General features: G+C 47.6%; 1 protein-coding gene across 13 annotated transcripts in view; it reads left to right on the top strand.

Annotated features, from left to right (window-relative positions):
• CACNA1A (calcium voltage-gated channel subunit alpha1 A) overlaps positions 1–12,622 on the top strand; it is a 1,220,168-nt gene that overhangs the window by 1,166,865 nt on the left and 40,681 nt on the right. For all 13 annotated transcript variants that reach the window (XM_085600715.1, XM_085600714.1, XM_085600719.1 and 10 more), the window contains one exon: positions 10,241–10,436. In XM_085600715.1, coding sequence (XP_085456841.1) covers positions 10,241–10,436 — 196 coding nt within the window. The remainder of the gene's footprint in view (positions 1–10,240; positions 10,437–12,622) is intronic.

The raw sequence follows: 12,622 nt of genomic DNA, 5'->3' as shown, positions 1-12,622 counted from the left end.
TTTATGGATGGTGTTCAAGACACTCAGTGAGTGTAGACTTTTCTCCTAGAGGAGAGGCTAGTTCAGTTTTCGCCTTGTCCAAATCAGGCAGCCAGGATAATTGCCAGATAGATAGGTCTATTGGCATCATGTGTGTTTCTAGTTCCCGGTGCCTGGATAGTTATCTGTCATCTTCAGTGAGTGTTACAAAGTCAATGAAATCAGTTCTGCAGCCATCTTCAGGGTATGCTACATTTGGATTTTTACACCGCTCATTCTCTGGTTTTGGCCACATCTTCTAACAATCGCTTCAATATTCAGACATGTTATGTTCCTTAACCCCAGGCAAAGGTGATGATAGACTCTCCCTGTGTGTCTGGGATGCAGAAATGAACAAACTGACCTTTAATGCTGTTTCATCCCAGAAGAAAACAAGGTTGCATTTTAATTGTGTTGGATTTGGGAACGATTTGATTGGCTCTCTGAATTTTCCTACTAGATGTTATTTGTAAGCAATTGCAGATTTTGACAAACAATACTTGTGCAGGAAACAAATATGGAAGAGAAGGCTACTTTCATCTTTGTCAAGAAGCTATAGCATTTTAGAGCTGGGCCCTTGACAGGCACATTACAGTTCACCTAGCGAGAAATGAGAATCAGATGGCAGATTTTTTAAGTCACCTTTTTTATTATTGATAAGTGGGAGACTTATCATCAATAAGTGATTCAGGAACAATAACATTTGCCATCAATAAGCAGATCAGATATTTGCTCGTTAGGGAGGGTGAGATGTGGATCTGTTAGCAACAATTTTCAACAGAAAGTATCATGTGTTTTGCCCAAAGATCATTTCATCCCAGTGGAAGCATTCACAGTTCCATTGACTTATTCCCTAAGTTAGCCTTTTAAATCAATACCAGTGATTCAGGCAGTACTTTGGAAAATTCGAATTGCTTAAGGCCAGAGTTGTTTTGTTAGTCGTGGAATATGAGAATTCTTACTGCTGACTCAGAATACCTCATGGTGCTTTCCATGCAGGAAGGATCTCCTATCCCTCAACAATTTGTTGTTTAATTCAAACTTCAAGTTAATACAACTTCATGAATGGCTCTTGAAAGATTAATATTAGCCAAGTTCAAGTTTAAAGTGGAATTTGTGGGTGTTTTACTTGTTATCATTCGACCTTGTACCAGGAAGGTTTATTGTAGTAAGTGATCAGCTTCTGAATCTTGGTACAAAGTCAAATTCTTAGATCTTTTTGCAGGTGATTTTCATGTTATTCTTTGATTTGCTTTGCAGTTGGAATAGAGATTTGTTAATAAAGGCACAGTCAAAGGTTATCTAGCTGCTGTCTTGGCTTGTTTGTTTGACTCAGATCAAAAGTCACTTTTTAAAATGTCATTCGCACTAGTTTCTGACAGGTCTTCTGAACTCCTTCCCTCCTACACTTTATGTGGCCTTTCAGTGGCTTCTTAATCTAGTGCTAACTTTTCTGATGGGGCAGCCATATGAACCTTTACATTCTTGGGAGTTGAAATGTGTTTCTGATGGATACATCTGCCAGTGGATTCCTCACCTTGTGAATATCCCCTGCGCCAGCATTCCACGGAACATCTCTTCCCCAGCACTCCACGTCGACGTGGGCGACGTCATAATGCATCGGCTCCGCTCGCGACTCCGATCAACGTCACCGGAGCCATAAGAAGCCCACGTCGGCGTGATGACGTCAGTTCCCTTTTTTCTGCGCCTTCGACGCGCAACGTTTTTTTTTTCCAGTGCTCTTTAGCTACTTTGTAGTTTAGCCATTTTACTCTGTTAATTCGAGTATGTCTTCGACTAGAAAGTCGTGCTTTAAGCCCTGTAGGGAATGTGGAGGTCTGATGTCGATGACGGATCCACACCAAAACTGTTTATGGTGCCTCTCTTCAGAACACGATATGGAGGAGTGCGGATGCTGTAGAAGCATGAACCCGAAAGCACTCAAGGAGAGGAAGACTAAGCTCTTCATGAAGAAGATCGGTGAGGAGAAGAGAGGGAGGAAAAAGGAGAAGTCGAAGAGGGGGTCATCGACTTCGAAGTCTTCGAGGTCGAAGAAGCACCACAAGAAGAGGAAACATTCTTCTCGACGTCGGTCCTCGAGGTCCAGGAAGTCGAGGTCGAGGTCGGCTTCGCCCCATCATCACGCCAGAGCAAAGGCTTGTCTCCTTCTCCTTCACCTTTGAAGTCACCGAGGTGTTCTGAGGTTCATCAAGGGCCTTACAAACATGTTTCCTCCCACTCCATTTGTAATGCCTCAGTGGGACCTTAATCTTGTTTTAACCTTTCTAATGGGGTCCCCATTTGAGCCTCTACATAGTTGTCCTTTGAGGCTGTTGTCCTTTAAGGTGTTTTTTCTTGTGGCCATAACCTCGGCAAGGAGGGTAAGTGAGCTACAAGCTCTTAGTTCCAAACCTCCTTTTCTTACCTTACATGCTGAAAGGATGGTTCTCAGGACCAGGGCTGCTTTCCTGCCTAAAGTTGTCACTCCGTTTCATTTGGGGCAGTCCATTACTCTCCCTGTTTTTTACCCACCTCCTCATCCTTCCAAAGAGGAGGAAAGACTCCATCGCCTGGACCCGAAGAGGGCTGTGAGTTTTTATTTGGACGGAACCAAGGACTTTCGCCTTGATGACCAGCTCTTTATTGGCTACGTTGGTCGAAGAAGCACCACAAGAAGATGAAACATTCTTCCCGACGTCGGTCCTCGAGGTCCAGGAAGTCGAGGTCGAGGTCGGCTTCGCCCCATCATCACGCCAGAGCAAAGGCTTGTCTCCTTCTCCTTCACCTTTGAAGTCACCGAGGTGTTCTCCTTCGAAGAAGCAGACTCCGACTCAGTCCCCGACGCGGTCATCGGATCCATCTAAGGCGTCGACTCCGGTTCGAGTGGAGTCGGATGCTTCCATGCATGAACAGGAGCAAGAAGAGTCTGTTCCGGTGCCTGAAGAGTCTGAGGCTCTGGTGGAAGATACTGCGGAGCCGACGCCGGAGACTCCACAAGGGGATACAGGGTCTGTTCCTTTTCCTCAGTTCCCGGCTCCAGGTACAGATTCTGCCAATTTCTTAAATGCTATGTATGGCATTTTTAATAGGGCGACCTACCCATCCGAAGCACCAACTGGTCCCGTGTGTTCGATGGCTTTTACACTGGGGGTGCCGCAGCAGTATGCTCAGGCCCCCTTCATGCCCTTTATGCCGATGGCGCCTTCTTGGCAGTTTCCGGTGCCGTCTGGAGTTCCGATTTGACCTCGGAAGGACCAGCAGACTTCGGAGCCTTCCTCGACGCCGAGGCCGACTCCATCGGCGCCGCGTCCGGCGTCGCCGACTACACCTATGGCGCCGCCGACTCCGGTACCTTTGGCTCCTCCGACGCCGCGTACGACGTCGTCGACGCCGGCTCCCTGGATCCGGTCGAGGAGGGAGGCCCAGAGGGTGTTGGAGGAAGGGAGGTATCGGACAGAGGTGGAAGAAGGTGAGGTCGACTCTTCTTCAGATGAATTTGAAGGCATTGATGAAGCTAGTGGGTTGGATACAACCCCAGAGTGGGAGCATGCATCTGCCAGGTCTTCTCCACCTCAGGAATTGGCTCCCTATCATGTAGTGATCAAAAAGGCAGCAGAAATTTTGGATTTGCAGCTGCCTTCTGTGGAGTACAAATCCAACTTGCTTACAGAAGTGTTGCATTCTCCATCATCAACATCAGAGCCTTTGTTGCCTTTCAATGAGGCCATCTTGGAGCCGGTCTTGGAGGTGTGGAAGAAACCCCTTTCAGCTCCGGCGGTGTGCAGACAGGTGGCAAGAAGGTACAAGGTTGCACCAGGGGATCCTGACTTCTTGTCTACTCAGCCATCTCCGGACAGCTTGGTTGTGCAGGCTTCGTGTTCCAAGCATGCTTCGGGTGCCTTCCCTCAGTCTCCTGCTGACAGGGAATCTAAAAAGGTTGATCAGGCAGCCAAAAAGACCTTTTCCACAGGAAGTATGGCGTTAAAATCAACTAATGCTACATGCCTGCTGGGGCGTTATGTACATGCACTAATGGACTCCATTAAGTCTTTGGCCCCTAAGTTGCCTGAGGGGGATAAGTCATCCTTTTTGGAGGTTGTAGCGGACACTCAGGCTGCTGCCAGGCAAGTTATCCAGTCAGGGCTGGATACTGCGGACTCGGTGGCAAGGATCATTGGGTCGTCTGTTGCCGCAAGGAGGCAGGCTTGGCTCCGTACCTCTGGGTTTTCAGCTGATGTGCAAGCTACGCTGGTTGATCTGCCATTCGACGGACAGAAGCTGTTTGGTGAGAAAGCAGACTCTGCCCTGCAGCGATTTAAGGACAGCAGGTTGACTGCAAAATCCTTGGGACTGCAAGCTCCTTCTAGGGGTTCGTCTTTTCGAAGGTTTAGGGGTTTTGGAAGATCGTCTTTTCGCTCTTACCGGCAGCCCCAACAGCAGCAGCAGCAGCAGCAGCAGCAACAGCAGAATCCCCTCTATAAGTCCTATAGAGGGAGGCAAAGGGGTCGGAGAGGTTCTGGACGCAACCCCTCTTCTTCCTCCTCCTCCTCTGCTCCCAATGAGGCTTCAGGGAAGCAGCCCTAGATCCCCCATCCCGGATCATGTAAGACCTGTGGGGGGTCAGGTGTCCTACTTTCTACGGGGTTGGAAATCTGTTACAACAGACCTTTGGGTTTTGAACCTCGTAGAGACTGGGTACGCCCTTCCCTTTCGGTAGTTTCCTCCCCCTTACCCTCCTTGCCAAGGTTATTGCTCAGAAGACCATCTGCTTCTCCTGCAGAAAGAAGTTCTAGCCTTGCTTCAGAAGGGTGCAATAGAGGTGGTTCCGGAGCAGGAAAGGGGTCAGGGATGCTACTCCCGGTATTTCCTGATTCCCAAAAAGGACGGCAGATTGCGTCCAATCCTAGACCTCAGAATCTTGAACTTTTACCTGAAGCAGGAGAAATTCAAGATGCTGACCCTTGCGCAGGTTCTTCAAGCGTTGCAGCAAGGAGACTGGATGGTGTCGCTCGACTTGCAGGACGCGTACTTTCATGTCCCAATCCTGAAGTCGCACAGGAAGTATCTCCGTTTTACGGTTGGGTCGCAACACTACCAGTTTGTGGTCCTCCCGTTTGGTCTTACTTACGCACCTCGGGTCTTCACGAAGGTGATGGCAGTGGTGGCTGCTCATCTCAGGAGGTTGGGGATTCCGGTTTTCCCCTACCTGGACGACTGGCTTCTGAAGGCAGAGTCCCCAGAGATGGTGCAGCGTCATCTGCAGGTAACATCTCAGCTGTTATTCGACTTGGGTTTTTCGATCAATGTGCCCAAATCTCACCTGGTGCCCTCTCAACGCAACCTGTTCATAGGGGCGGTACTGGACACTACTGTGTGTCATTTCTTCCCTCCTCTTCAAAGGATTCTCGACATTCAGGAGATGGTCCCTTTATTCCACAATGGAGCGGTTGTTCCAGTTCTGAAGGTCCTTCGCCTGCTCGGTCTGTTCGCTTCCTGCATTCTGTTGGTCAACCATGCACCCTGGCACATGAGGGCGCTCCAGTGGTGCCTCCGCAAGCAGTGGTATCAGCACAACGGAGATCTCAGGGAGTTGATCAGGATCTCCAGAGAAGCTGCGGCGAATCTGTCTTGGTGGAGCGTGGAGGGCAACCTGTCTCAAGGAAAGCCCTTTCATCTTCCTCCTTCGGTGGCCACAGTGATAACGGATGCATCCACCCTAGGGTGGGGTGCTCATCTGGGGGATCTGGAGATCAAGGGTCTTTGGTCTCCAGAGGAAAGGTTGCTTCACATCAACCTTCTGGAATTGTGGGCGATTCGTTTGGCGCTCAAGGCCTTCCTTCCTTCCCTTCGCGGTCAGTCTGTTCAAGTCCTGACGGACAACACGACCGCGATGTGGTATGTCAACAAACAGGGAGGGGTAGGGTCTCTTTGTCTATGCAGGGAGGCCTTACATCTATGGTCTTGGGTTCAGGACCATCAGATTTGTCTGATGGCAAATCATCTGGCCAGGGTGCTGAACGTACGTGCGGACAGTCTCAGTCGGCAGTTCTCCGCCGACCACGAGGGGAGGCTTCATCTGGAGGTGGTTCGTCACGTCTTTCGGACGTGGGGGACTCCTCGGGTGGATCTGTTTGCCACTTTCGAGAACGCGCACTGTCTGTCATTCTGCAGTCTCCAGTATCTGATGCAGGGGGCGTTGGGGGACGCGTTTCAGTTGAGTTGGGGCTCACGACTCCTTTACGCGTTTCCTCCCATACCCTTGATTCCTCGGGTTCTGAGGAAGATTCGCCAAGACCGGGCCCAAGTCATTTTGGTCGCCCCGGATTGGCCAAGAAGGGTGTGGTATACAGATCTTCTCCACCTATCCTCGTGCCCTCCACTCAGTCTCCCTCTGAGGGCAGACCTCCTCTCGCAGTCGGAAGGGCAGGTTCTACACCCCCACCTCCAGAGCTTACACCTTCATGCCTGGAGATTGAACGGGGCAACCTGAGTTCCTTCTCTCTCCCACCTGATGTGGTGGATGTTATTTTATCGGCCAGGCGACACTCCACCAAGTCCATTTACTCCTACAGGTGGTCAAAATTTGTAAAATGGTGTGGAGAGAGATCCATTGACCCTTTAAAGGCTCATCTTTCCAATGTGCTCCAGTTTGCTCTTTCCTTGGCTCAGCAGGGCTTTGCTGTGGCCACGGTCAAGGGCTACCTTTCGGCCTTAACGGCATTTCTGTGCCTCCCAGATCAACCTTCACTATTTAAATCTCCGGTTGTTCTGAGGTTCATCAAGGGCCTTACAAACATGTTTCCTCCCACTCCATTTGTAATGCCTCAGTGGGACCTTAATCTTGTTTTAACCTTTCTAATGGGGTCCCCATTTGAGCCTCTACATAGTTGTCCTTTGAGGCTGTTGTCCTTTAAGGTGTTTTTTCTTGTGGCCATAACCTCGGCAAGGAGGGTAAGTGAGCTACAAGCTCTTAGTTCCAAACCTCCTTTTCTTACCTTACATGCTGAAAGGATGGTTCTCAGGACCAGGGCTGCTTTCCTGCCTAAAGTTGTCACTCCGTTTCATTTGGGGCAGTCCATTACTCTCCCTGTTTTTTACCCACCTCCTCATCCTTCCAAAGAGGAGGAAAGACTCCATCGCCTGGACCCGAAGAGGGCTGTGAGTTTTTATTTGGACGGAACCAAGGACTTTCGCCTTGATGACCAGCTCTTTATTGGCTACGTTGGTCGTTCTAAGGGTAAAGCGGTGCACAAGCGCACGCTGTCGAGATGGATAATACTGGCTATCAAGATCTGCTACGCCCTGGCTGGTAAGACCCCTCCTGAGGGCATTAGGGCTCATTCAACTAGAGCTAAGTCATCTACATCTGCTTTGGCCCGGGGTGTTCCTGTGGCAGATATTTGTAAGGCCGCGACTTGGGCCTCCCTCCATACTTTCGCAAAGCATTATTGCTTGGACTCTGAGATAAGGAGGGAGGGCCACTTCGCGCGCTCTGTCTTGCAAGACTTTCTGGTATAGGAAGGTGGACACCCTCCTCCGGGAGTGGGGACTGCTGTGGGAATCTATTCACAAGGTGAGGAATCCACTGGCAGATGTAGCCATCAGAAGAACAAGTTACTTACCTTCGGTGACGCTTTTTCTGGTGGATACAGTATCTGCCTGTGGATTCCTCACTGGCCCACCCGCCTCCCCGTTGTCCACCTTCATATACCATGAAAAAGGTCTTGTAGATATGTGTTTTTGCTGTATGGTACAGTTGTAGGAAATGCTTGTTTTTCTTTGCATTCCTTTCCTTTGCATATTATATATATATGTATTGGTTTATTGTATACTGTGTATACTTTGAGTCTGTCGTTAGTCCACCTGTTCGCCTTGAAGGCACGGGGAAAAAATGGGTGGAACTGACGTCATCACGCCGACGTGGGCTTCTTATGGCTCCGGTGACGTCGATCGGAGTCGCGAGCGGAGCCGATGCATTATGACGTCGCCCACGTCGACGTGGAGTGCTGGGGAAGAAAAGTTCCGTGGAATGCTGGCTCAGGGGATATTCACAAGGTGAGGAATCCACAGGCAGATACTGTATCCACCAGAAAAAGCGTTACCGAAGGTAAGTAACTTGTTCTTCTTGTATAAAAGAAAAACTCAGTATAGCTCATAGAAGTCTAGCACATGTTTAATACAAAATAGCCAGCAAGCATACAAAATAAGCAGAGGGCAAAACGCTGCAGGAACAGACCAGAGCTTTGCCCTCTGAGTAGTTGAAGTATGCCATTCTAAAATTCATAAATTTTGGGATTATGTTTATACGCTTTTTCTCAATACAAACAAATTTAAAAAAAGAACATGTGCTGACCAGAAACTACGGATAGGCGTTAATGAGCAGGTGCCAAGCTCTTGTAGAAAGAATGCAAGAAGAATTTAAGAGTTAGATTATGACAGAGTTTCCTTTAGTAAAATGGTTGAGCTTAAATGTGCAATGTATATCACGGGATAGCAAAATGGCAGTGGATTTAAAATATGTGTAAACGTGCAACAATGCAAAAGCTTTGGTGGGCTTTCACCAGTTATAAAAATGGAACCACAATTGACCATACAGAGTGATATATGATTTTTTACCTTCTCACTTCAAAGCTTGCTATCCTGCAAGCTATAATGGTAGCCAGGTGGGTAGGTGAACTTCAGGCTGTGTCAACTCCTCCCTCCTTTATTAAAGGGTATCTGAGAAATAAATCTTCTTTTGGACTATAGTTTCCGAATTTCATATGTCTCAATTGTTTTTCGCTCCCTTCTTTTTTCTTTCCATTGCCTCATCCTTCAAAGGAGAGGAAACAAGAGCTTTGTCTTGATCCTAATAGGGCTTTAGGGCATTACATTTACAGAAATCATTTAAAAAATGTACGGTCACTTTTATCTCTTTGTGTGGGTTTTTTTTTATTTTTGATCTTCAATCATCTAATATCTCTGCGGGTTTTTTGAAAAATTCTGGATGCAATTGATGACACAGCGCTCATACACCTTATATGAAATGTGCGTGTCACTTCGGCTCCGTGTCAATGATGCCCCTTATGACGTGATTGTGTGCCTCTTATTATTATTATTATTATTATTATTATTATTATTAAGCATTTGTATAGCGCACAGCTACCCTCAGGCATCCCAGCGCTAGCGATCGAGCATACAACCATTAGAATTATGGGGCTATTTGTTGGAATAGCCAGGTTTTAAAAAGTTTACGGAATGGTAGAATTTGGGCTTCGGAGCGGAGGTGTAAGGGTAAAGTGTTCCAGAGCTTTGCCACGTTATAGGCAAAAGATCTCCCTCCACTTCTTGTCCTCCTAATTTTTGGGGACAAAAGCGCTGGTAACCAGGAACGGCTTGAAACAAACCTAAGTCCAGAGTATTACGTGGCATAAGATTCACTTAGGGAATCTATGGGAGGCCTCATTTCCATCAGAAAGAACATTACAAAACGTAAGTAACATGTTGGGGTAAATATATCCGTTGTTGCTGAATAAATTTAGACCGAATGAAAAAGCACACTAAACACAACGACTGCCAGTTGTGTGCCATTCTGATTTTTTTGTATGCTGTGATAGCCTCCCTTGCGTAATTATAATGTAAAAATTACGTTTTGGATCTCATCCTAAAACATTTTCACCCTTTTGACCATCTGGATGAAACTTTAAAGACTGCATCTAAGAGGAAATTAGTTTTTTGTCAGTTTCCATGAAAATTTGTCAAACGAGTCCAAAGTTATTAACAAAACAGGCTTTTCTATACAAAGTGTGAGGTAACCATAACTACAAAAAGAGCCAGATGCATACATTCTCTAGACCCGTTTGTGTTTTGCACAACATATTTAAGAACAAAAAAGCTATTAGTGTATGTTACTTTCATTAATAGACCAATGTTTCGCATTTTGTTTGACGTCAGCTCTCTAGGGGAATGGAACATTACTTGGTTGAGGAAGGATTTGCTCTCTTCACTGCTCTTCATATGTGTTCTACAATGTCATATATCCATTATGCTTCATCCGCGTACCCTACTGCTCCTTATGTGTGCTCACCAGTGATATTTATCCACCTTCTCCATTGCTCTTTGTACGCATTCACTACTGCCAATCATTCTCATCTACCCAGTGCTATTCACTTCCCAGAACATCTCAAGCCATCCATAGAACTATGCAGGAAGCATGTGGGTCATCTCTCTGTTTTCCTTACAGACGATAACTGATGGCAGCCCAATGAAGCGCTCAGCTTCCATGCTGGGACACTCACGCTCCAAAGGCATCAGATTGGACGACTACTCCCTGGAGCGTGTCATCCCTGAGGAGAGCCAGCGGCACCACCAGCGACGGCGAGAGCGCAGCCATCGGGCATCGGAACGGTCGCTTAGTAGATACACAGATGTGGATACAGGTAAAAGGTACTCCTAGGCAAGGATCAACCCTGTAGCCAGGGTGGCAGGAGAGGCAGGGCAAACTATGTTGAGAAATGAGCCAGGCAGCTGGCATATGCGGCGAGTAGAAGTTGGGGGCAAATGGTGTATTTATACCCAAACCAGTCCAGTAACATATATCAGAACTTCAGAAGGATTTAAAAACTACTTGGCAAGATATGTAAGCAAGCATCAGCAAAGCTCGTAGGTCTCTCCTTACGAAACTGGAGCAATGGTTATTTATTATTTTTTTATTGCAAGCACGTACTACAAAAGGTAAAGAAATAAAACTAAATGCAAAGGCCACCTAAACCTACCGGCCAAAATATTGCAATAGATATTTTACATTTATAAAACATTAATCCTTGCTTATAATTTGAAAAGAATAGTGTGAATACTTTCTTTCAGGCAGTTGCGTTTAGAACAGCTATTTAAACCATTTATAGTTTTAATACACATCACAAGAAAATATGATTCTTATCACTGTAAAGACAATATACTATTGACTTTGAATTACTGTAACCTGAATATGTGGTTTAAACCCAGAAGGTTGACAAATAAATTAAAAACAGGACCAAGAATTTATAGAAATAAGAGTTGACAAAGTATTGTCCCACAGGTCCTGGCATGGATGTGCACTTATTTTTAAGCAGAGGTGCATATGTGATCAGGCAAAATGCTGTAACCCGTAGTACAAGTGAGTCAATGGCTGAAGTGGACTGACCTGTTGCCTTAAGCAGTATGCTGTGGTTGAGGAAAGTAAAATGTGAATTATACAACAACAGCCCAATGGATCTGATAGAGATATCTACCCGCTGATTCTTTACCTTTGAACTTCCAGGCATCAAGCTGGATCCGCAAGATTTTTGCTAGCAGTACCCCTGCGCGCTGGTTAATGGTGTCAGTCGACTCCACATGACATCGTCGGCACGTCCTCGTCATCTTTATGGGCGTCAGCCCGGTGCGCTGATGTCAGTTCTTTTCTTTCCACGCCAGCCAGCACTGATCCGTCGAAGAGAGCTACCCAGTGTCACTTTTTGACAGAATTTTTTTGAATTCCTGTCTAACTCCTATTGGTGTGTAGGTATGTCCAAGAAGACCTTGAGGTTTAAACTGTGCAGCGCCTGTCGCCACACCATGTCAGTCATGGACCCCAATCTAGTGTGTCTCTGGTGCTTGGAGCGCGACCATGACACAAAGTCGTACTCCGATTGCCGGGCCATTGTGCCGAAGGCTTTGAGAGAGAGGTCCCAAAGCTAATCGCAGCCCGGCGTACAGTGCCACGGAGGTCGCTTCGTCAATCTTGCTCCCCTTCCCGGTCTCGGTTGAGAGAAAGGTCCAAGCGCAATCTGGGGGGGGGGGGTCGAAGTCTTCTTCCTCGAAGTCATCACGGTCAGGTAAGAAGCACCATAAAAAGCATAAGCAGTCAAAACGTGTTTTTACTTCAACTTGTCCGTAACTCTATGAGATGGAGGAGCCTTGGCATTCAAGGTCTGGCTCCATGGAGCGAGTGCCTGTTTCGGCTCTCCATTTTCCTCCCTTCCCGGCCCAGGAGCAACACGCCCAATTAAAAGAGTTTTATGACACCATGTGGGCCCTATTTGGGCAGCCTGACCCTGACAGTGCGTCTTCGGGCACTGCACGCTCAGCTGAAGGAGATCCCCTGGGTTTTGTGGCTCCGGCGCCACAGCCTCCCCTTTGATCCGTTCCTGGATCCGGGCCAGCACTGGTCGTACCTTTGTAACATTCCCTGGCGCCACGTCCAACGCAAAGACCCTCGGAGTCGCCGGCGCCCACCGGTAGCTCCTCCCTAATTGTCATTGCAGATGACACAGAGCCAGTCGAGCGTCCGCCAGGACCATCGCCGACAGAGCCGTGCAACTCCATGTAGTTCACCCTGCCCTATTGTGAAGGGCTAGGAATGGATGATGATGATTGGGAGGGGCAGCAGGATCCCTTACAAATCCTTCAACCAAATTAAGACCTGGACTGGTATGAGGACCTGGGTGATGCCAGCGGCCTGGACACCTCCCCAGATTCTGGCATGCTGTCTCCCCCTAACCTGGCTATGGAGGAGGGGGTTTAATTTTCAATGGTGGTGCATAGGGCTGCGAAGGTCTTGGTCCTGCAGCTCCCTATGGTGGCAGTCAAGACTAACATCTCGATA

Source organism: Triturus cristatus, chromosome 4_2 (assembly GCF_964204655.1).
Source record: "Triturus cristatus chromosome 4_2, aTriCri1.1, whole genome shotgun sequence".
NCBI classification, from domain to species: Eukaryota; Metazoa; Chordata; class Amphibia; order Caudata; family Salamandridae; genus Triturus; species Triturus cristatus.
Note: the sequence above shows the minus strand (reverse complement) of the source record. Positions and strands in the feature narration are given on the sequence as shown.